The 26,012-nt window shown below is 35.2% G+C and overlaps 1 protein-coding gene across 5 annotated transcripts in view; it reads left to right on the top strand.

Annotated features, from left to right (window-relative positions):
* The window catches only part of KMT2E (lysine methyltransferase 2E (inactive)), a 101,352-nt gene that overhangs the window by 52,399 nt on the left and 22,941 nt on the right, over positions 1-26,012 (top strand). For 4 of the 5 annotated variants that reach the window (XM_082473390.1, XM_082473391.1, XM_082473389.1 and 1 more), the window contains 9 exons: positions 6,416-6,474; positions 7,387-7,559; positions 11,158-11,196; positions 15,925-16,155; positions 16,274-16,404; positions 17,713-17,830; positions 18,849-18,958; positions 22,744-23,008; positions 23,953-24,051. In XM_082473390.1, the coding sequence (XP_082329516.1) occupies positions 6,416-6,474; positions 7,387-7,559; positions 11,158-11,196; positions 15,925-16,155; positions 16,274-16,404; positions 17,713-17,830; positions 18,849-18,958; positions 22,744-23,008; positions 23,953-24,051 (1,225 nt within the window). The remainder of the gene's footprint in view (positions 1-6,415; positions 6,475-7,386; positions 7,560-11,157; positions 11,197-15,924; positions 16,156-16,273; positions 16,405-17,712; positions 17,831-18,848; positions 18,959-22,743; positions 23,009-23,952; positions 24,052-26,012) is intronic. The other variant, XM_082473392.1, reaches the window with a different exon arrangement.

Genomic DNA, 26,012 nt, shown 5'->3' with positions numbered 1-26,012 from the left:
TTGGATATCAGTCTGTTGCAGTTATTCCTTTCTTTTTAAATATTTATTTGGTTGCATAGGGTCTTAGATGCGGCAGGCGGGCTCCTTAGTTGCGGCACGCAGGCTGCTTAGTTGTGGCTCACGGGCTTCTTAGTTGCAGCTCGCCAGCTCCTTAGTTGTGGCTTGTTGGCTCCTTAGTTGTGGCACGCAGGCTCCTTAGTTGTGGCATGCAGACTCTTAGTTGCAGCATGCATGTGGGACCTAGTTCCCTGACCAGGGATCGAACCTGGGCCCCCTGCATTGGGAGCATGGAGTTTTATCCACTGTACTACCAGGGAAGTCCCTATTATCTTTTTTTTTTTTGGCTGTGTTGGGTCTTCGTTGCTGCGTGCGGGCTTTCTCTAGTTGCGGCGAGCGGGGGCTACTCTTCATTGCAGTACGTGGGCTTCTCATTGCAGTGCACGGGCTCTAGGCACACAGGCTTCAGTAGTTGCAGCACATGGGCTCAGTAGTTGTGGCATACGGGCCCTAGAGCACATGGGCTTCAGTAGTTGCGGTGTGTGGGCTCAGTAGTTGTGGCGCGCAGGCTCAGTAGCTCAGTAGTTGTGGCTTGCAGGCTCTAGAGTGCAGGCTCAGTAGTTGTGGCGCATGGGCTTAGTTGCTCTATGGCATGTGGGATCTTCCCATATCAGGGATCGAACCCGTGTCCCCTGCATTGGCAGGCAGATTCTTAACCACTGTGCCACCAGGGAAGTCCCCCTGTTATCCTTATTTATGTTCAAATTTTGTCCCATTTTTGGTCAATGGGAACCACTTCGAGTTGGCTTTGCGGTCCTTTTGACAATACCCTAGTAGTACTTGCTAGCTTTATGCAATCTAATACGACAAGATGTCTCGGGCTTATCTTATACTTCTGTGCCCCATGCTCAGAATTGGTTTTCAAGACCAGAATCTGAGAGCTAGTAATGCTCCTTCCTCCGGAACTACTCAACGTTGCTAGGTCTTTTTAGTAGACGAACCTAGTCTACTGTAAGTTTTGTCTGTTTGTTTATTTTTAAGATAAAATACATGAGTTTATACAGATAATAGCAATTTAAATTTAGGAATACAGTTGACCTTTGAACAACATAGGTTTGAACTGTGCATGTCCACTTATGCATGGAATTTTTTCAATAGTAAATACTACAGAACTACACACTCTGCATTTCGGCACCCCAGCCCTCACATTGTTCAGAGGTCAACTGTACAAGGTTTTCATTTAACTGTTTCTGTATTCCATCTGTGTCTCTTTTTATCCTTGTTCTCAACAACACATACAGCAGTGTAATTAGAGTATCATGTAATTTGCTCAACTGCTTAATCCCATAGAAGAATGTAACAGTCTCAAGAGTAACAGTATCAACAATAGCACCTGTAACAATATGATTATGTAAAACAGTTTAGAACTTTTTTTTCCTGTAAGGTATTTTCTACAGGGATGTATAGTTAATTTTTTGTGTTTAAAGTCTCTTGAAAGAATTTTATTGTGTGGTTATAACACCAACTGGGTACACACTTCTGGCTTAGGTTATTAGTTTTATTTTTTATTTTATTTTTTATTTTTTTAATAAATTTATTTATTTTATTTACTTATTTTTGGCTGTGTTGGGTCTTCGTTGCTGCGTGCGGGCTTTCTCTAGTTGCGGTGAGCGGGGGCTACTCTTAGTTGCGGTGCATGGCCTTCTCATTGCGGTGGCTTCTCGTTGCGGAGCACGGGCTCTAGGGCACACGGGCTTCAGTAGTTGCAGCACACGGGCTCAGTAGTTGTGGCTCAGAGACTCTAGAGCGCAGGCTTAGTAGTTGTGGCATACAAGCTTAGTTGCTCCACGGCATGTAGTATCTTCCGGGACCAGGGCTCGAACCCTGCATTGGCAGGCGGATTCTTAACCCCTGCACCACCAGGGAAGCCCTAGTTTTATTTTTGATTTTTTAAAAATTAAACTTTTGAAGTAATGTGGGTTTGCATGCATTTGTGAAATAATACAGAGATCCTGCGTATCCTTTATTCAGTTTCTCCCAGTGCTAACATCTTGCAAAACTGTTAATACAATATCACAGCCAGAATATTGACATTGGTATAGTCAAGCTACAAAACATTTCAATCACAAAGATCCCTCATGTTGCCTTTTCTAGCCATACCTACCTCCCACCTCTTACCCCTCCCATCACTGACCTTTGGCAACCACTAAATCTATACTCCATTTCAATAATTCTGTCATTCCAAGAATGTTACATAAATGGAATCACACAGTATGTGACCTTTTGGGATTGGCTTATTTTTACTGAGCATAATTCCCTGGAAAGCCAGCTAATTTGTGGCATATATCAGTATTTCATTTTTTTCTATTTTTAAGTAGTGTTATGTGGTATATATGTACCAGAGTTTGTTTAACCACTCACCTTCTGAAGGACATTTGGGTCATTTCCACTTTTTGGCTATTACAAATAAAGTTGCTCTGAACATTTGTATACACATTTTGGTGTAAACCTAAGTTTTGTTTTCTCTGGGATAAGTGCCCAAGAGTGCAATTGCTTGGTCATATGGTAATTAGTTGCATGTTCAGTTTTATAAGAAATTGTCAAATTATTTTGCAGAGTAGTTGTATCATTTTTCATTCCTACCAGAAATGGATGAGTAATACAGCAATTTTATTTTTAAGGATTGCTTTTTGTACTTCATTTTTATAATTATATGCTTGTTTAATTATGTAAGAAGTAGTCACATAATTCTAAAGTCAAATATTTAAAACAAGGTACATTCAAATAAGTCTAACATATACGACCCCTGTTCCTTCCACTTTGGAAGTAACAATTTTTTAAAAATTGATTATTCCTTCCATTGTTTGTTATATGTTTGTTATATTAGAAACAGATATGCACCTGTATATATTTGTATTCCCCTCCTTACTTAGATAAGCAGTAGTATATTATGTAGAGTTTTTGCCACATTAGTTCTTTGTCTTAAAAATATATCCTGAAGATCACTTCATAGTAGTAATATAGAGATTGACTCATTTCTTTCTGTAGCTTCAAGGTGCTCCATCTTTTTCATGTACTATAGTTTAGTCAGCCCTTTGAGTGGACATTTGAGTTGTTTCCAGTCTTGTGTAATTGCAAGTGGAAGTGGGATTGTTCAGTAAAAGGGTAAATGTATATATCAAATTTTGTCATATATTGCCAAATTCCCCTCCAGTAGCAACTGTCCAGTTTTGAATTCCCACCAGTCATGGAATGACTGTTTTCCCCAGCCTCACAGTAGAGTTTTTGATGGACTTGGATTTTTGCTGGTTTAACTAGGTGAGAAATGGTAATCTCAGTGTTTTATTGATACTTTTCATTTTTTTATTATGAGTGAGGTTTTTCCGTTTTTTCTTTTTTATTGGAGTATAATTGCCTTACAATGTGTTAGTTTCTGCTGTACAGTAAAGTGAATCAGCTATATGTATACATATATCCCCTCCCTCTTGGACCTCCCTCCCACCGCACCCCCCCCATCCCACCCATCTAGGTCATCACAGAGCACCGAGCCAAGCTTCCTGTGCTTTATAGCAGGTTCCCACTGGCTATCTGTTTTACGCATGGTAATGTATATATGTCAATCCTAATCTCCCAGTTCATCCCACCCTCCCCTTCCCCCCCGCCGTGTCCACATGTCCGTTCTCTACGTTTGCGTCTCTATTCTTGCCCTGGAAGTAGGTTCATCTCTACCATTTTTCTAGATTCCACATATATGCATTAATGTATGATATTTGTTTTTCTGACTTACTTTTCTCTGTATGACAGACTCTAGGTCCCTCCACATCTCTACAAATGACCCAATTTCGTTCCTTTTTATGGCTAAGTAATATTCCATTGTATATATGTAACACATCTTCTTTATCCATTCATCTACTCTTAGACATTTAGGTTGTTTCCATATCCTAGCTATTGTAAATAGTGCTGCAGTGAATATTGGGGTTCATGTGTTCTTTTGAATTACGGTTTTCTCAGGGTATATGACCAGTAGTGGGATTGCTGGGTCATATGATAGTTCTATTTTTATTTTTTTAAGGAACCTCCATACTGTTCTCCATAGTGGCTGTATCAATTTACATTCCCACCAACAGGGCAAGAGGGTTCCCTTTTCTCCACACCCTCTCCAGCATTTATTGTTTGTAGACTTTTTGATGATGGCCGTTCTGACTGGTGGGAGGTGATACCTCATTGTAGTTTTGATTTGCATTTCTCCAATAATTAGTGATGTTGAGCATCTTTTCATGTGCCTCTTGGCCATCTGTATGTCTTCTTTGGAGAGATGTCTATTTAGGTCGTCCACCCATTTTTTGATTGGGTTGTTAGTTTTTTTTTTATATTAAGCTCCATGAGCTGTTTGTTTATTTTGGTGATTAATCCCCTGTTGGTTGCTTTGTTTGCAAATATTTTCTCCCATTCTGAGGGTTGTCTTTTTGGTTTGTTTATGGTTTCCTTTGCTGTGCAAAAGCTTTTAAGTTTCATTAGGTCCCATTTGTTTACTTTTGTTTTTATCTTCATTACTGTAGGAGGTGGGTCAAAAAAATCTTGCTGTGGTTTATGTCAAAGAGTGTTTTTCCTATGTTTTCCTCTAAAAGTTTTATAGTGTCCGGTCTTACATTTAGGTCTTTAATCCATTTTGAGTTTATTTTTGTGTATGGTGTTAGGGAGTGTTCTAATTTCATTCTTTAACATGTAGCTGTCCAGTTTTCCCAGCACCACTTATTGAAGAGGCTGTCTTGTCTCCATTGTATATTCTTGCTTCCTTTGTCATAGGTTAGGTGACCATAGGTGCATGGGTTTATCTCTGGGCTTTCTATCCTGTTCCATTGATCTATATGTCTGTTTTTGTACTAGTACCATGCTGTCTTGATTACTGTAGCTTTGTAGTATAGTTTGAAGTCGGGGAGTCTGATTCCTCCAGCTCCGTTTTTCTTTCTCAAGATTGCTTTGGCTATTCGGGGTCTTTTGTGTTTCCATACAAATTGTAAAATTTTTTGTTCTAATTCTGTGAACAATGCCATTGGTAATTTGATAGGGATTGTATTGAATCTGTTGGTTGCTTTGGGTAGTATAGTCATTTTCACAATATTGATTCTTCCAATCCAGGAACATGGTATATTTCTCCCATCTGTTTGTGTCATCTTTGATTTCTTTCTTGAGTTTTTTATAGTTTTCTGAGTACAGGTCTTTTGCCTCCTTAGGTAGGTTTATTCCTAGGTATTTTATTCTTTTCGTTGCAGTAAATGGGATTGTTTCCTTAATTTCTCTTTCTGATCTTGCGTTGTTAGTGTATAGGAATGCAAGAGATTTCTGTGCATTAATTTTGTATCCTGCAACTTTACCGAATTCATTGATGAGCTCTAGTAGTTTTCTGATGGCATCTTTAGGATTTTCTGTGCATTGTATCATGTCATCTGCAAACAGTGACAGTTTTACTTCTTCTTTTCCAATTTGGATTTCTTTTCTTTTTCTTCTCTGATTGCTGTGGCTAGGACTTCCAAAACTATGTTGAATAAGAGTGGTGAGAGTGGACATCCTTGTATGAGTGAGGTTTTTCTTTGATTTTGTTTCACTTTATAATAGTTACTAGCCTTTTTACAGATAGTTGTTTTTTTTTTTAACATATTAAAATCTTTTCTTTTTAATCATGGGGTAAATATCTGCTGATTTTCAGTAAGCGTTGCTTAAAAACTGACCATTAGGGAGGACAGTCACTTGAGTGATATCTGCTTATTGTTCTGTGATAACTAGAATTATCAGTGATGCTAGGATAGTTTTATGTCCTGCTAGATATTAAGGCAAGTCTTATTACTGAGTAGTAGGTATTTCAGTCTAAAGCTCTTATTCTCCCATCTCAGCTCCCATCTAAGAACTATATCTAGTTATTTGACATTTAGACTAATAAGTTTAGACAGTGAAAACGCTTTGGGGGCAGAGAGGGGGGCAAGTAAACAGTTACTATGGATGATGTACTTCATGAGTGGAGGCTGGGGGAGGTTAATGAAATATTTTGCTTAATTGTTAAATGTCTAGTGTTTATTATTTCAAAATTGGAAATAATTTAGGCAAATAGTAATAATGCAATAATTACGCTAACATTTTCCCCCAGACTTTTTGCTTTTTTCAGTTTGGAAAAAAAAAGTACTAGTTTCCAAAGTAAAAAATGATTTTCTTAACACAACAGAGTCACTTAACTGGCATCTACTGCTAATTATGCTAGATCAAATCTAAACTGTAAGGCAAGTGATAGTACATATATTTTATACTGTTCATTTTTCAATAAGAACATTAGAGAAATTATAAAGTTTATCACATTTAAAACAGATCTGCTTTATATCTAAATTTATGAAAGTTTATAAATAATCATGTTAATATTTTAATATAGGAGTTTGGATAAAGAGAGGGCGGTGCTACTACAACGCCGGAAAAGGGAAAATATGTCAGGTGGGTGAAAAGGATCTATACTAAATTAACTTTAGTATGATTGAGAGAATAAGTGGCCTGCATATTTTTTAGTCAGACGTAAACTCCTTGCTAATTAACGTTGATTGTGTATATAATTTACAATCTCATGTGTAGATTTTAAATACTCTTTTTTACAGATTTTATAGAACAATAATGTATTTATTTTAGGAAATACGGAAAATAAATAAAAATCTAAAATCATCCGTATTTTCTTGCACATAGGTAACCTATTGGTTTAAAGAAGTAAAATATGTTTGCTCTTCTGAAAGATGGTGATCCGTTTGTTGATCATGTGGAATAGTGTTTATTTCATTTTTAGGAACAGGATTTGAAGTTGTAACATATGCTAAACTTTCACTTTGGCTTATAAAACATGTTGCCACCAATACAACTGGTTTTGAATAACCAGAGTTTATTGAACTGTTTGATGGACATTTGGGGTGTTTCCAGTGTTTTTGTTATTACAAATAGTAACGTCATGAAACCCTCTTGGATGAGGGTTTTTTTGTACTTTTCCCATTTTATCTGTGGATAGATCCCTAGAAATGGGGTTGCTGGGTGAAGAGGGTAAGAGTATATAGAATTCTGCTAGATATAGCTAAATTCCCCTTCATAGAGAATTTTGAATTTCCACTGGCTATGTTTGTAAGTGTCTGTTTCCCACAGTCACACCACATGAGTGTGTTGTCAGATTTTGTATCCTTTCTAGTTTAACATATGAGAAATGTATTTGCAGTTTGCATTTAAATGTGTCTTACTGAGTGAGGAAGTGAAAAAAAAAAGTTTATTCTTCAGAAAGATGGGGGAATAATAGCTTGTCATGTGGAATGCTGTTTTATTGTTTGAAGGAGAAGTATTACTTGTGCAATAATTTTTATTTTGCCTTTGAAGATGGTGATACCAGTGCAACTGAGAGTGGTGATGAGGTTCCTGTGGAATTATATACTGCATTTCAGCATACCCCGACATCGATTACTTTAACTGCTTCAAGAGTTTCCAAGGTTAATGATAAAAGAAGGAAAAAAAGTGGAGAGAAAGAACAAAACATTTCAAAATGTAAAAAAGTAAGTTTTTCCTATTTTGAAGATGAGTAGATAGGAAGTGGTAGGAGTAATGGATAGTAGCTAGAGAAGGTAGCAGGATCTAAGCTTAATCAAACTCATTTAAAATTTTTAATGTGTTTTAAAGATTGAAATGGAGTAGAGAAAAATGTTTGCAAACTGCTTTAAATCATCACTCTGATGAGACTAGTCATAGAAATGCAAAATCTAAAATAAGATTTAGTGAAGGTTGTTGTTTTAGAAAACAGAAATAACAGTTCTAAATTTTTAATAGCTTATAAACAGGTAGAGGAGCATATAAAGATTGTGAATGGTTGTTTATAGCTGTTTGTCTCTGAATCATATTTAATCATTTTAATAAGGCTCCACATTTGTTGAATTTCTTACTATCTAGATTTTTCTCACTTAAATTTTTGTATTAAAATATCACCAGGATATGATGGCAGAAAACTATTTATAAGCCACTTTTTTATAAATTTGTTATAATTGCTAATGAAGTTTTTTGTCATGTAAGGTAAAAGATACTTTCCATGACTATATATTTATGAAAGAGTGAAATTATACCTAGGTATAAAATCTTTTTTTTTTTTTTGAGTAATTCTTCATGATATTATTTGGTTATTTAATAGGCAGCATGTACTTTTTTTTTTTTTTTTTACATTTAATTAATTAATTTTGGGGGCTGCATTGGGTCTTGGTTGCTGCGTACAGGCTTTCTCTAGTTGCGGCGAGCGGGGGCTACTCTTCATTGTGGTGCGCAGGCTTCTCACTGTGGTGGCTTCTCTTGTTGTGGAGCACAGGCTCTAGGTGCGTGGGCTCAGTAGTTGTGGCTTGTGGGCTCTAGAGCACAGGCTCAGTAGTTGTGGAGCACGGGCTTAGTTGCTCCGCGGCGTGTGGGATCTTCCCGGACCAGGGCTCAAACCGGTGTCCCCTGCATTGGCAGTCGGATTCTTAACCACTGTGCCACCAGGAAAGTCCGGCAGCATGTACTTTTAAATACATTTTTCATTTTCTAATTTCACCTCCCTGTTTAAAATAAGTCGTGATTCTGGCAGTCTTCAAATATGTGTCTCTCTCTAATTTTGCTATTCTTCTCCCTGTATTTTATTCAGTCTGGACAACTATTACCAAATTCTACCTCTGATTTCTGATATGTTATCTTTACTTAAGCTGTTCCCTTCATTGTTTAGAATATTCTCTTCTCCATCTTTATCTTTTAAACTCCTACTCTACTTTGAGGCCCATCTAAAGCACTACTTTTTTTGATGAAATTTGCTATGATGATCTTTCTTTGCATTTCATCATGGCACTTGAACCTATTATTACAGCACTTAAGCACATTTTGCTTTATTTTCTTGTTATTTTCCTCATCTCAGATTGTAACTTATGCAGAGAAAGTGATTGTCTATTAAGTGCTTTTTACAGTTTAGGAAGTCATGTTTAGGTATTGACCTAATTTTTTCGTCTGCTGCTTTCCAATTATGCCTTCTTTGTTTACTGTATAAAAGTTACTTGGAAATGTTATCCTTGTGTAGTTCTATTTTTAGGTCATCTAGATTTACAGATCTACTTTTTTAATAAAACATAGATTTTGCATTTTCTCTGGCTGGAATGACTTTTGGCTATTTAAAATGAATCAGTTCTGTCTTGGAGCACATTTTATTTGTTTCAAAATATTGTTGTATATTTAAAAAGAGAATTTTTTCTCTCATGTTAAGTTAGTAATACTTGATAAGGATTAGAAAAAATAATCTAGGAACTGGGCATAAAAGATTTAGTTTGCTTTACTGTTAAGTTTTTACTATTATTTGGGGGCAATATGTAGTTAAAAATATATAGCAAAAGGATATATCTAAGTTTGCTTTTTATTCAGCCTGTTGTTATGGCTAACTGTTAAACATGTGAATGGAGTTAACAATAGACATTCTAGACAGATGTCATTTAAAAAATACTCATAAAACCCTATTAAGGTATTGTTGGTTGGTGTTTTAGCAATTCAGGGCTTTGGCATGAAGCGTTAACACTGTTAAAGACATGGATTGTGTATTGTGACCCATATATTAGGTTTTTAAATTTCTTTAAATTTTTAAAATTTTCTAATTTTACTTGAGAAGAATTTTTCAAACTTGATATTAATTTTTTCATAAAACTATGGTCAGCACATATTACTTACTTATGAATGTTCTATTTTTCTTTCAGTGTTTTTCCTCTGTAAACCAAACTTGCATCTTCTTTCATCATAGTTCAAATTCTTCTTTTGGTTCAGCAGCACAGCCATTATCCAGGTTTACAAATCTTTAAGTCATCTTTAGTCTTTGACATTCAGATTTATTGTCAAAAGCACTATTGATTTTTCCTTGGGAACGTCTCTTCAATATATTGTTATTTTTCTTCCTTTTTGCTTCTGTAAACCCAGTCTATGCCCTCATTACCTCTTGGGAGTACAGTAATATCTTCTTTAATTTCTCCAACTTTATCCTCTTTCTACTTTAGTCCATTCTGCATTTGGTTCTGACATTTTCTGTAAATACCGTTTTTATATCCCTTCTCTGCTCAGAGGTGTTTCATGGATTCCTCCATCATAGTGAAGAACATACGGTATTTAAGTCAGAATCTTAAAATGCGACTTTTTAAATAAGGCTTTCATGACCTACTTTTACATTTTTTTTTAGCCAGTCTTACGTCATAAGTATTTTCAGTAGGTCACAAGCGCGGTATGTTAGTTTTTCTTTGAATGCGACATATTTCTTCCTATTGCGTGCCTTCTTTCATGTTTCTTTAGTACCAGAATCGTATTTCTTTCAGTGGTCCACCTGTCTGAACATATCTCTTCTCCGTAGTCCTGGCTCTTTTTCTGTGTTTTCCGTGAAGGGTCTTTGCTGCTGCTGCTGCTGCTCCTCCTCCTCCTCCTCCTCTTTTTAATAAAACTTGCTGTCTTCCAACGTATAGTTTGCACACAAATTTGGAACTTAAATAAATTAGGAACTATATTGCTTACTCTAGGTTTAGTGTTCGTAAGTCTCTCGAAATAGAGTTTACACTTTGGGGAGTGGAGTGGTGAAGTAAGTCTTAAATAACACTTGAGGACTTGCAGATTAGAGAGCTCGCATGCAGTACTTAGTGAGTAAGTACAGTTCTTTTCACCACAGTGCTTATAGTTTGTTTGAGTCCCTACTAGTAAGTGCTCAAATATTATGTGCTAGTTGACTTAGAAATTAAAGTAATAACAAAATTATTTTAACCCACCCCAAAACTTGGCTCATGACTTAAAACTACTGCAGTAGTTTTAATACCTTCCAACTTTTATCAAATATTTTTCCATGATTGTAATATTGAGCACACAGAAAATTTAGAAATTTTCTTAGCATTGTATCTTACACATATTTTCATGTTATTACATAGTCTGTGTTTATTTTTAATAGTAGTATAGTGTTCTAGTAGATGACTTTACTTCAACATTCCCCTAGTTCTGGCTATATTGGTTATTACCATATTTTGTGTTATTTATGCGACTTCAATAAAAAGCTTGAGTGAACTCATTTTTAAATACTAATTATATCCAGTTTTTAAAAAACTAACTCAGAATTCCATGTTATTTCAGGCCTTTCGTGAAGGATCTAGGAAATCATCAAGAGTTAAGGTAAACACATTAAATTTAAGCCCTTATTATCAGTTGTCAAATATCTAGGAATTTACTAAGTGGTTGCTTGTTCATAATAAAGTAAATTATGCTGTCTTCATTCTGTGTCATTTTATTGCTTATTATCTTTACCAGAAGTGGGACCATAGAGAATTATCATTGGGTTAATATACTACTCTTGGAGTTTATTAACACTGTTAAAACATTAAACAAAAGGAGATATATAAGTAATTTCTAATAGTAAAATTTCTAATACTAAAATTAAAAATTTTCATTTATCATTGTATTCCGTGTCTCCAGTACCACTAGTATTCTAGACATAGAAATGCGAAATAATATTTGGAATTTGAAATTTGGCTCTTTTGCAGAGTTGGAATTCTAGTGATTTAGTCGTCAGTAGTTATAAAATATTATAAAATCACCATAGATTCACCGTGTAAGTACGGACGAGTCACTTGTGCCTTGAATTAATTAGAATACATCCTCAATGTTGTAGATGCCAAGATTGCTGACAGAAGCAAGCCCCCCCCAGCTCTGCCTCCCCTTAAAAGATAGGTTTCTGTTGGATCACGGAGGTCAACTATACAGTGTTACTGTAACTTTCTAGGTTAGGTAGTAAAGGAGAATGAGTATCTCAAGTTGCCAGATATTAAAATAGGATGTGGGGAGCGTGTTAGAAGACATCTGTTGTCCCCATAGTATAAAGTGTAATAATTATTAATTATTCCACATTCCTGGAAAACAGATCATTAAGCAGCTGTCCAATGATTATTCTTGCATAGTTTTGGAACTCTTTCTTAAGAATGTTAATACGTGGTGTCACTCAGCATACTGCAAGTCCAAAGTCTTATAAAATGTTCTGTGTATGTTAAAGTTGGGGGTTTTATATTTACTATATTAAACTTGTATTTATGGGATTTTCTCTGACACCAGAATGAAGAGGTCTGGAAAAGGGTTTTTTATTAAGCTGTTGGAACTATTGATACTCCAGTGGTTTTCCTTTTTTCCCATTTTATCTAATCTGAATAGCAGGCTTAATGAGGAAGGAGCATCTTTTACTTAACTGAAATATTTTCATTTATTACGTAAAGAAGTGACTAAGGAATTAAAATTTGAAAAATGCTTTGTTCATCTTTGAAAATTTTTTCTTTAACTTGAATATGTCTTTAAGATCATTACATTTCTAATAAATAATTCTGTCATATTAAAAAGGCTCAAGAGATATAGAAGAGCTGTATTGAAGTGAAACCAAATTAGTAGAGGATTTTTTTTGTTGGGGGGGAAGGAGAGCAAAAAAGAAAAAAAAACTGAGTAGATTTCTTTAATAAAGCTGATGAAAACCTTAATATGTAGTGTCGTATAGGAGAAAGACAAATACTGTATATTATCACTTATATGTGGACTCTAAACAATAAAACAAATGAATAAATAGAATAGAAACAGACTCACAGATACAGAGAACAAACTAGTAGTTACCAGTGGGGGAAGAGGGGACAAGGGCAAGATGGGGTTAGGGGATTAAGAGGTAGAAACTACTATGTATAGAATAAATAAGCTACAAGGATAATAATAATAAGCAAAGGGAATATAGCCAATATTTTATAATCACTTTAAATGAAGTATGATCAATAAAAAATTTTGAATCACTATGTTGTACACCTGAAACTAATATAATATTGTAAATCAATTACACCTCAGTATATAAATAAATAAATAATAGGGGTAGTAAAAAAAGTGATTGTAAACTTTTGTGTCTGTATATAGTATTTGAAAAACATTTTTGTATTATATAAGCCATATTCACTATAGAAAATTCTGAAAAATAAAGAATAAAAATAAATAAAGGCCAAAAAATATGTGATGTTTCATATTTGTATAAAAATCTGTTCTTTATCAAGTGGTCATTATAATGTAGAATATATAATTCCATAAAAGATCAATTGGTAAAAGAAACCTACCCCTATCAAATAGTTGAGCAACCTACTATAGTTTGTTTCATTATAGAAAAGAATACTTTTTGTAATAAAGATTAGTTACGTATATGGAAGGTGGACTGATGGTAAATTTTAGTAAGTGTTACCATACACACGTACATGTCTAACAGCATATATAAGAATTTTCATGAAATCTATATGTGATTTTAAAATTTCACAGTTATGGTAGGTTGTACACATCATAGAAATAATCTATCTTCTCATAAAGGTGTTCCGTTCTGTAGAAAAATTGATGAACAACATTTGCAAACAACTAAATTGAAACTTCTTGTGTTAAATCCGTTATAAATTTGAATTATGCTATCGATAAGATATATGTTTTTGTTATCTGCATTAATTGATTTTCGTCCTAAGACTGCAAATAATTAATTGAGGGAGTCCAGGCTTTAATAAACTTTTTAACTGTGTGGTAATTATGCCTTTCTATAAATTGCATTCCAATGAGAAAAGGTTTCCCTTTTTGTTTCCTAAAACCTATTGAGAGGTGGTAACTTTTCACTGCTTGGCATTTAGCATTCTTTTCCTTTTTTTTTTTTTTTTTAAATTTTTATTAGAGTATTGTTGATTTACAATGTTAGTTTCTGCTATACAGCAAAGTGAATCAGTTATACATATACATATATCCACTCTTTTTTAGATTCTTTTCCTATATAAGTCATTACAGAGTACTGAGTAGAGTTCCCTGTGCTATACAGTAGGTCCTTATTAGTTATCTATTTTATATATAGTAGTGTGTATATGTCAATCCCAATGTCCCAATTTATCCCTCCCCCCTTTCCCCCTTGGTAACCAAACCATAAGTTTGTTTTCTGCATCTGTGACTCTATTTCTGGTTTGTAAATTAGTTCATTTGTACCATTGTTTTAGATTCCACATAACAAGCAATATCATATGACATTTGTCTTTCTCTCTTTGACTTACTTCACTCAGTCTGACAATCTCTAGATCCATCCATGTTGCTGCAAATGGCATTATTTTGTTCTTTCTATGGCTGAGTAATATTCCATTGTATGTATGTACCACATCTTCTTTATCCATTCATCCATCGATGGAAATTTAGGTTGTCCATGTCCTGGCTATTGTATATAGTGCTGCAGTGAACAATGGGGTGCATGTATCTTTTCGAATTATGGTTTTCTGAGGACGTATGCCCAGGAGTAGGATTGCTGGATCACGTGGTAGCTCTGTTTTCAGGTTTTGTTTTGTTTTGTTTTTTAATTATTTATTTATTTATTTTTGGCTGTGTTGGGTCTTCGTTTCTGTGCGAGGGCTTTCTCTAGTTGCGGCGAGCGGGGGCCACTCTTCATCGCAGTGTGCGGGCCTCTCACTATCGCGGCCTCTCTTGTTGCGGAGCACAGGCTCCAGACGCGCAGGCTCAGCAGTTGTGGCTCACGGGCCTAGTTGCTCCGCAGCATGTGGGATCCTCCCATACCAGGGCTCGAACCCGTGTCCCCTGCATTGGCAGGGAGATTCTCAACCACTGCGCCACCAGGGAAGCCCCCTATTTTCAGTTTTTTAAGGAACCTCCATACTGTTCTCCATAGTGGCTGTACCAATTTACATTCCCACCAACAGTATAGGAGGATTCCCTTTTCTCCAAACCCTCTCCAGCATTTATTGTTTGTAGATTTTTTGATGATGGCCACTCTGACCAGTGTGAGGTGATGCCTCATTGTAGTTTTGATTTGCATTTCTCTAATAGTGATGTTGAACATCTTTTCATGCACTTTTTGGCCATCTGTATGTCTTCTTTGGAGAAATGTCTATTTAGATCTTCTGCCCAGTTTTTGATTGGGTTGTTTGTTTTTTTGATATTGAGCTGCATGAGCTGTTTGTATACTTTGGAGGTTAATCCCTTGTTGGTCACTTTGTTTGCAAATATTTTCTCCCATTCTGTAGGTTGTCTTTTCGTTTTGTTTATGGTTTCCTTTGGTGTGCAAAAGTTTTTAAGTTTAATTAGGTCCCATTTGTTTATTTTTGTTTTTATTTTCATTAGTCTAAGAGATGGATCAAAAAACAGCTTGCTGCATTTTGGCATTTAGCAATCTTATCTTACAGATTTTAATAGGGGGTATGAGGAGGAGCAAGCACGTAAGCTTAAGGTCTTTATTTTGTGAGACATTTTATTCTCATGCTGAATTTATCATGTGGACAGTTGATTATAGATCTTGGAATTATACAAAATTAAGATATCAAAGTATATTTTTATTATAAAACATGTTAAAAGTTGAAGTATTATATCAGAAAATAAGTTTATACTTAATATGCAGTATGTATAGTTTACATAATAATTGCAAATTTATTCTGGTTAAATAGAACTGTGAGTACAGAGTAGATATTGGCAGTCTCAAAAAAATTATTATACGTTATCTTTTTTTAACCATTAGCTGACAGTGACTCCAAAGTTTTGGGTATTTTCAGTTTTATTGAAAGCCCCCATTTGGCTACAGTAGTGAAGCTTAAATTTCTGCTATTCAACTTAACTCTGCTTCCTTCAGTTTTCCAACTCGTGTGTCTGGCCTCAGTATAAAAATGTATTAAGCTGCTCACTTATGGTCTTTTTTTTTTTTTTTCCCTAGTAGGACCAACTTAGAAAGCCTATCATTATTTCTGGTTTATATTATATTCTTTTATATAGATTGTCATATTTTGTGTGTGTGTGTGTGTGTGTGTGTGTGTGTGTGTGTAAATACTTAAAATCCAGATATTAATGCTTAGTTTGCTATGATTTTAGGGCTCAGCTCCAGAGATTGATCCTTCATCTGATGGTTCAAATTTTGGATGGGAGACAAAAATCAAAGCATGGATGGATCGATATGAAGAGGCAAATAATAACCAATATAGTGAGGGTGTTCAGAGGGAGGCACAAAGAATAGCTCTGAGACTGGGCAACGGAAATGACAAAAAAGAGATAAATAAATCAGATTTGAATACCAATAATTTGATCTTCAAACCTCCTGTAGAGGTAAATATATCATTTGCCAAGAGATGATAAAACAAAAACCTTTTTCTACTGTATATCTTAAGTACTTAGACTGAAAGCAGTCTGGTTTTAGTTAATCTCAACTTTTCTCTGATTGTAGAGCCATATACAAAAAAATAAGAAAATTCTGAAATCTGCAAAAGATTTGCCTCCTGATGCACTTATCATTGAATACAGAGGGAAGTTTATGTTAAGAGAACAGTTTGAAGCAAATGGATATTTCTTTAAGAGGTATATTCATTTATTTCTCCATGTTAGTTTTCTTTAGTTAAGTATTGAATTTTTGGCTATTTTAAGCACAAAGCTATTGTTTATGTGTATTTTGTTTTCTAAGAGATTATTTTAATATTTAAAACTGTAGATGCAGATATATTCCTTAGTCTCTTTTTTTTAAATTTATTTTTGGCTGTGTTGGGTCTTCATTGCTATGTGTGGGTTTTCTCTAGTTGTGGCAAGCAGGGGCTACTCTTTGTTGCTATGTGCGGGCGTCTCATTGCGGTGGCTTCTCTTTTTGCGGAGCACGGGCTCTAGGCATGAGGGCTTCAGTAGTTGTGGCTCGTGGGCTCTAGAGCACAGGCTCAGTTGTGGCACATGGGCTTAGTTGTTCCGCGGCATGTGGGATCTTCCTGGACTGGGGATCAAACCCGTGTCCCCTGCATTAGCAGGCAGCTTCTTAACCACTGCGCCACCAGGGAAGTCCCTATTCCTTAGTCTCTTACCCACCCCTATCTTGCTGACACTCCTAAAACAATCTACTTCAAAGATAAACTGTAGCAATTTAGGTGGACATTAATGAAAAACTCTGATTACCTGAGATTATAAATGGAACCCTTTCCATCTAGGACCTTTCCTAATTCCTTATAATTGCTAGAACCTGCAAAGACCACTGGTGACCACGTCCTTCTTTTATCAGAGGATGTTAGATTTGGTCTTACATTATTGTCACCACTTTCAACTCCGACTTTCTTGGTACCGGAAGGACTTTGGAGCCCTCTTGTATCGTTTGTGATTTTGGGGGTGGGAATTGATGTGGTCTTGTGATAGCCATCGCTTCAGTGAGGTCTAGAAGTATGTTTGCATCTCTAGGGAAGTAACATTCTCAGCCTGTATACTATAATTATTTAAAATATTTCGTATTGTTTATAACTGAGTTACTTAAGTTATGAAAGATATACAAGAATCTTTCCCTTTCGTTTAGCAGATTTGATCTGAAACAGTGCTATAAATCAAACACGTAAATGCACTGATAGGAACTTTAATGGCATCTCATTATGAATCCTTACGTAAAGGCAGTAGTCACTCCCTTTTTATCATTCTTTGTAAATTTGAATTCCCACCTGAATTAATTACCTTTGGTTTAGGTAAGGTTATAGGAGCAGGTAAAAATCTTATTAGCATGAATTAGCCTAGTGGTTAAGAATGGGTTCTGGTATCAGACTGCGTATATTCAAATCTTGGCCTCCCTACTTAAAATGAGTCTTACAGAAATTTCTTAAATTCAAAATGTTAATAGTTTCTAATACATTTCTTTTTTTGTAGACCATACCCTTTTGTTTTATTCTATTCTAAATTTCATGGTCTAGAAATGTGTGTTGATGCAAGGACTTTTGGGAATGAAGCTCGGTTCATTAGGCGTTCTTGTACACCAAATGCAGAGGTAAGCTTATAGAAATCCTTTGGGGAGGCAGGGGTAGGGAGTGTGTGGAATCTGAGTATTAAGCACAAAAAAGTCTGGTGGCCTAAAACAGACCACCAGTTTTTAGTTGTTGATGCATTTTATACTGCCCAACATCTTTCCATTACGAAAATTTAGGTGATAACTGGCTGTGAGGTCTCAAGTTACTTTGAGCATTGAAGAAATTGTGATGTTACTTGTAAGAGAAAATACTGGACTTCTCTGTTTATTCTGGAAGCTCTATTTATGAGTCAAATATATGCTCTGATTTGATCAAGGTAGATGACAAAGCTGAAAAACTAAAGTAGATTTTATATGTGCTAGTATAAAATTTTTTATAAAATTATGTTTTAGAAGTGGTGTATAAAATAATATTTCTGGTTTTGTTTTTCACATACCAGAATAAATGTTTTCTAGTTATATAATGTTACAGTTAAGAGTGTAGGTTTTGAAGCAAGACTTACAGATTCATGTCTTCTTTTCGACTTACTAGCTTTGTAACCTTGTCTGTGCTTCAGTTTTATCTGTAAAAAGATGTTATGTGGACTAAAGGAGTTAATACATGTAGAGTACCTAGAACAGTGTATTATCACAGAAAAGTATAGTGTTAAACTATACTTTAACTGTATACTTATAAACTGTACCATTAATGCGTTTCATTAAATCAAAGATGCCATCACTTGTAAAACCCCCAACTTCACAGATTTTAAAAGGGGAAAAAATATGCACCATAGAATTGATGAAATAGAGTTATTTTCTTCTTGATGCTCCTAGAGCCTGCATCAAACTTGCATTGATGTGTACCTCCTTCCCAGTCGATAACCACTGATTTAGGTACAAGTCTTGTAATTAATGGCATATTTTCCATGTTGTATTTGTGAATTACTTTGAAAAGAATAGTTTTCAAAATTGCAAGATGAGATGTTTCTAAAGGTAGAAAATAATTTATAGAGATATATAACTATTTATGGAAATATAAAATTATTCTTTTAACTAACAGGTGAGGCATGAAATTGAGGATGGAACCATACATCTTTACATTTATTCTATACAAAGTATTCCAAAGGGAACTGAAATTACTATTGCCTTTGATTTTGACTATGGGAATTGGTAAGTTCAAGTCTGTAAATATGATACCTGTTGTTTTGAAATAATTCCTTAATGTCCTTATAAAAATGTAGGTATTGTCATTACTTCTTTAGCTTTTTATTTTTATTTACCACTAGGCAATTAAAAATACTTGGAAACAGGCATTCTGATATCAACTTCCATTACAGCATGGTTGCTTTGCTCTTCCAAACTTTTCTTATTATTGTAATATAATGCTCATAGTATAATAATTAGTAATCCTAATTGAGCAATACTGACCTCGTTTATGTGAGAATTTTTTCCTTCTTTTCTTTCTTGTATTTTAGGTAGAGTGTACAGTTTTACTCATTCAATTAATTTGGTTAATCAGTAGAAATGGATAATTTCACTTATTGCCCCTCAGAAGAAAAGAAGTTGTGCCAAAGTTTCTTTGCAGTATAAATTGAAAGGGTTTGTTGGAGATTGTACGAGGAAACTCTGAGAACTGTTGTTCTGAAACACTAAAGAAGAGTTAATTAACACTAAGAAAAGTTAATTCTGAGTAGAGAAACTGCAATTTAAATTTTAAAAATTTTACTGTAAAAAATAGTAATACAAAAGTCTATGTAGGGAGTTCCCTGGTGGCCTGGTGGTTAGGACTCCGTGCTTTCACTAATGTGGCCTGAGTTCAATCCGTGGTCAGGGAACTGAGATCCTATGAACCGTGCGGCCAAAAAAAAAAAAAAAAGTCCATGTGCCTCATTTCCAAATTAAGAAGCAAAACATTATCCATTAAAGGCCCATATGTTTAGCAGCCAGATTGCATCTATCCTTTGTCTTTTACCAGAGATAACTGCCATCTTTAATTTGGTGAGTTTAACATTTTTATGAGTTTAACATTTTTACTCTGTCTGTAGGTGTCCCTAAATAGTATTGAGTAGTTTTGTATATTTTAAAAATTTATGGAAATTATAATCTGTATTATCTTGCATTCATCTTTTCTCATTCTTTTGTGAGATTCAGTTCTTTTGTTATGTGTAGCTCTAATTCATTTATTTTCACTGCTGATGGCATTTATCCATTCCACTGTTGGTGGACCTTTAGATTTACAAAAAATGCTGCATGTGTACATGTTCGCTCCATGACAGGGACCTAGAGGTGGAATTGCTGGGTGGTAGAATGTGTACAGCCTCAGTTTTTACCAGACGTGGGTGAATGACCAGTTTATACTCCCATAGCTTTACTTCCTTGCAACACTTCTTTACTGTACTTTAAAAATCGATGTTAATCTGTGTGAGATAGTATCTTTTTATATTTGTAATTACCATTTTCCATGATTATTTTAAGAGCCCAAAGATCCTTTTATATATTCATTTGTCATTTGGATTTCCTCTCTTATGACTTGTCTCATCATCTGTTCATTTTTCTGCTGGGTAGTCTTTTTTTTTAAACCGATGTAGGTGGAGGCACTTCTTTATATATTCTATAATCTTTTGGGTTATAAGGATTTCAGTTCATATCCTCCTGTATTTTATTTTTAAAAGTTTGTGTGGTATCCATTTTACATGCAGACATTTTTAATGTCCATTATGTTTTCTGTCAATGAAATCCCTCTTCCTTCAGTATATGCATCTCTACTTGATTGTTGGAGTCAGATTTATCCTGATAACTAAAGTGTTTCCTTTTTAGCTCTTTCTCCGCCCCCCCACCAAGGTGGAAAATTGAGCATAATAGCTCTTTGCTCATTGCTTTGGGAGACTATTTCCCACAGTGGTTAAAAATATAAGCTTTTTATAATCTGACTCTCTGGTTTCAAATCCTAGCTCGGTCACTTATATTAGTTACGTAACCTTGGACCAATTTCATCATCTTTCTCTGCCTCATTACCTCATTACCATATGAGAAAAATAATACTCACCTAACAGGAATATTTTGAAGATTGAGGTAACACATGTAAAGGGTTTAAAACCGTTCTTGATACAAAATAAGTGCTGAATAAATATTAGCAGTTGTCATCATTATTATTTGCAGTTCTGTTATCCTAAAATCAAAGAAAATATCTAGAAAAAGTTTCCAGCTAGTTTCTATTACTGCCTGATTTGGAGGGGTGAGGGGTAGACCATGGTGTTCGAGTTCTACCCCTGATTCACAGAATTAGACAGTTTGACTTGTAGCTTTCTACCAGTGTTGAAAGTGAATGAGTTAGGAGTATTAGAAACTTGGAAAAGTAAATTATTTTTTATTATGAACAAACATTAAACTACTCAAAACATGCAAAGTGGGAGTCTTCCATTATTGTTTAACTCTGGTTTGGGCATTCAGCCTGTATCCTAGAGATAAACTGACTCTTGGTGGTAGACAAGAGGGCAGAGAGTTAAGAAATACTGAAGAGCTGAAAAGTGGGGGCTTTGGACTCAGACCTGTATTTGAAGGTCATCCCTACCACTTAATGTGTGACTTTGGACAAGATACTGACCCTCTGAGCTTTAATCTCATCTGTAAAATGGAAGTAATAATTATCACTACTGTGAAGATGAGAGGTAGTGCAGTTATTTTTCAAGCTTCCGTTTATTTGAAAGAGGGATTACCTAAGGGCAAAAGCAAACATGACATTCAGTTTTTTCAAGGTAGCTTTTTAAAGAACCCTGGTTATTGAAATCATTCCTTAAAGTATAAGACATAAGGACCCTGGTTATTGAAATCATTCCTTAAAGTGTAAGGTTTGGTATTTATTGTACCTAGCATTTTTTATTTAGGTCAGATTTAGAGTATTTTATCATATTCTGCATATACACTTTATAGCACTCTGAGGTAACCTGGGGTTTTTGCCTTAATATAAGCCATGGTATCATTTGACTTAAAAAGACTCAGTTTTGGGGCTTCCCTGGTGGCGCAGTGGTTGAGAATCTGCCTGCCAATGCAGGGGACACGGGTTCGAGCCCTGGTCTGGGAAGATCCCACATGCCGCGGAGCGACTAAGCCCGTGAGCCACAGTTGCTGAGCCTGCGCGTCTGGAGCCTGTGCTCCGCAACGGGAGAGGCCACGATAGTGAGAGGCCCGCGCACCGCGATGAAGAGTGTTCCCCACTTGCCGCAACTAGAGAAAGCCCTCGCACAGAAACGACAACCCAACACAGCCATACATACATACATACATACATACATACATACATACATACATAAAATAAAATTTAAAAAAAAAAAAAAAAAAGACTCAGTTTTGGGCTTCCCTGGTGGCGCAGTGGTTGGGAATCCGCCTGCCAATGCAGGGGACACGGATTCGAGCCCTGGTCTGGGAAGATCCCACATGCCGCGGAGCAACTAGGCCCGTGAGCCACAACTGCTGAGCCTGCGCGTCTGGAGCCTGTGCTCTGCAATAAGAGAGGCCGCGATAGTGAGAGGCCCGCGCACCGCGATGGAGAGTGGCCCCCGCTTGCCACAACTAGAGAAAGCCCTTGCACAGAAACGAAGACCCAACGCAGCCAAAAATAAATAAATAAATAAATAAATTTTTTTAAAAAGCTATACTTCAATTTAAAAAAAAAAAAAAGACTCAGTTTTAATTTATTGGGTTTTTTTCCTTCTGTAACCCATCACTGGTTATCCTTATGATTGAGGGCCCAATCTCTGGTCAGAAATCAACTTCTAATTATTATATTGTTTTTATGAGAAAATTTATTTTGTCATAGTTACAAGGAATGAAAATTAGCGAAAACGATTGCTTATAATTAGTAATAGCATACAGTTTTGTGGAGGTGTAGCTTAAAATGGATTAGAAAATACTACAGTCTATATCTTGAACAAATATTTAACTGGTTTTCTTTCCAGTAAGTACAAGGTGGATTGTGCATGCCTCAAAGAAAATCCAGAGTGCCCTGTTCTGAAACGTAGTTCTGAATCCACGGAAAACATCAATAGTGGTTATGAGACCAGAAGGAAGAAAGGAAAAAAAGAAAAGGATATTTCAAAAGAAAAAGATACCCAAAATCAGAATATTACTTTGGATTGTGAAGGGACAGCGAACAAAATGAAGAGCCCGGAAACTAAACAGAGAAAGCTTTCTCCACTGAGACTATCAGTATCAAATAATCAGGTACTGAACTATGCTCTACTGATTCTTGATGAAAGAAGTTAACAGAAGAAAATTAATTTGTCATATTTTATCCCCTTTTTTATATAAAATGGCTTAAACTTTTTAAGTCCATTCTGTTATTTAATGAAGTACTTATATAAATGTAAAATACAGGTTCTGCTAGAATTTGTACAATATTTGTTAAACTTTTAAGAAACAGCTCACCCAGCAAATCCTTGTAGAATTGAATACAAGATTTTCCTAAAACTGGGTAATTAAAAAAATTCTTCCAGATGGCACTGTCCTTATGTTTATAATAAATGTTCTTATTTAAAGTCTTAAGCCATATGATTCCTTTCCTTTAATATTTGGGACATAATGAAATCAATTCTATAGGGGTGACATAAGATTTTTGAGAGGAAGTTCTTTTAAAAACACGTAAGATAAATTTGGGGAAAGAGTTTGGCCTGTACTTCTGCTTCACCAGGAAGTATTTTGTTATATGCCCTCTAAACAAATGGAAGTTAGTTAGGAGGGACCTTTTAAATGTGAAGATTAAGTAAGCTTTTATTCGTCTCCATTGTCTTGTCTTCTAAGGATAGTTTCCCTTAAGTGTTAAATTGAACAAACATTTATTAAGCACTTGGTATTTGTAGGCACTGGGTTTTGTGAAATAATTTATATGTTTATGTGTTGGTAAGAATATAAACTTAAGGCTTTGTGGACTCTATTGATAAAGAACATTATTGACTAGAACTTTGAGAAACAAAATTATTTGATTGCATGATTTTGAAAACTTTCCTGAATTAGGAACCAGTTTTAAGTTTCTGAAATGGATTTAAATACTATTGTAATTTTTATGTTTAATTAATTCTGGTTGAAAGACATTTAAAATACATGGTTCTGTGCCTCTAGTTTCTAGATGGAGTAGTAGTTTCTATAAAGCCATCATTTCCATCTTTCAGGAACCAGATTTTATTGATGATATAGAAGAAAAAACTCCCATTAGCAATGAAGTAGAAATGGAGTCAGAGGAACAGATTGCAGAAAGGAGAAGGAAGATGGTAAGTTGGAAGGCCAGTAGCAGCTTCATGCTGTCACTTGGGTTTAGTGACACTGCTCTTCCCAAAATACTTGCTGCTGCCTTTAGGAGGGCCTTTACCCTGTTCTTTGAAGTTAGCAAACATGATGTGTCACTGAGCATTTCTATTTGGCTTTGTCATTACCATTCAAGTAACTTCCACTAATCTTTTGTATTTTCACTGTATTCATTAGACAATTTAGAATTTCTGACATTTAAGAAATAATTTTTTAACATTTTTGAAGCAGAGTACTATTAATAAATTTTAATGCCAGAATTACTGTTCAAAATGTTTTTCATTAACTAAATGTATCCTTTCTCTTCATAATTTAAATATAAAACAAAAATGGAATTTTAAAGCTTATAATAGCACTAAATAAATGGCTTATGCAAAAAAGAAGAAAACCCACTGTTTGGCAGCTGCTATTTTTGCATCTCATACTGCTATCATAAAATAAGGTTTTCATTAAAATAAGTTTAGTATTTATACTCCTTGTACTATTTATTTGAAATATCTTAACCTGTATTAAAACTAGGACAAGATATTTTCTTAAAAATCCATGGTAATTTAGCAATTGATACAATGTCTAGGCCAGTTAACAAGATATTATGATATAGTTTGCCTTAAGATTTGAAAATGACTTTATATACCAACTGATGATCTTAGTACGGGTTTTCCCCACTCCCCTTTATTTTATATGCTCCCTTGTTTCCTGTTTTAGTGATTTTCTGTTGTATTTCATGGAATCTCAGGTGTCATATACTTAGCGGTAGGATCTTTGGATTTTGGTCATTGTAGGCCTGCTTAAATGTAACTCTATCTTATTGCCTTGATGGTCATTCCTCTAACACTGATGTATTGTTGATGTTCAGAATTGCAAAAGCAATGCAGAACTGTTTCACAGCCTCAGGATTTCAGAAGCACTGCTGATGGGACAGGGTAGTGTTAGGAATAGGAGAGAAGAAAAACAAATATAGGGGAAAATATTGGAGGAGGTTGCTTATAAAGAAAAAGGAGTTCTTCCTCTACCTAAAGGAATTATCTTGAACCTTTTTCAAGATTGGGTTACATCTAATAAATTACCGGTACCTACCCAAATTACCTATGGCCCTTTCTTGACTAGACGTTCAATATTGGCCTGTTCATTCCACAATTGCCACAGCCTTGTCTTTGCAATAATCCTGCAGAAAGTTTTAGAAGATCACTTTAGGGTATGATTCGTTTCTGTATGAGGCATGCATCTGATACAAATATGGCTTTAAGGGCTATAACAATGCTTTTGGGGGGAGAGAAATGAGAGGAAAAAAAACCTCAAACCTGGAGGTTTGTTATATGACTCTGGGGCTACTTTTAAAATACTTCCTTCTTTCAGTGCTGAGGAAGTTAGTGGAGCTTAGAACATCCTCATTTTGAGATCGCAGAAGGAAAGAGAAATGCCTTTTTGTTGGACATGATGGAACTTTGGATAGGTAGACAAAAAGGCGTACTTGGGAATCCGGTTTTGTCCAGATTTTGTCTACTAGTATGCTACATTAATATAAATGAATACTTCATGTTTTTATATCTGTTTTAGCATATTCATTTTAATATATGCCACTAAGGTGGCTGTGCAGCTGAGTATTTTTCATAGGAATAAACAACGTATTTAGAATTTGGTATTTTGAAGGGATATGAAATATTTTTTATTCAAGTATTGTTGATGTACAATATTGTATAAGTTACAGGCGTACAATAGTGATTCACAGTTTTTAAAGGTTATACTCCATTTATAGTTATTAAAAAATATTGGCTGTATTCCCTGTGCTGTACAATATATCCTTGTAGCTTATTTTATACCTAGTAGTTTGTACCTCTTAATCTGCTACCCCTATATTTCCCCTCCCCCCCTCCCTCTCCCCATTGGTAACCACTAGTTTATCTATATCTGTGAGTCTGCTTCTTTT

This window comes from Balaenoptera physalus (assembly GCF_965194825.1).
Source record: "Balaenoptera physalus genome assembly, chromosome: 8".
Classification (NCBI taxonomy): Eukaryota; Metazoa; Chordata; class Mammalia; order Artiodactyla; family Balaenopteridae; genus Balaenoptera; species Balaenoptera physalus.
The sequence above is the reverse complement of the archived record's forward strand: the minus strand, read 5'-3'. Positions and strand labels throughout refer to the sequence as shown.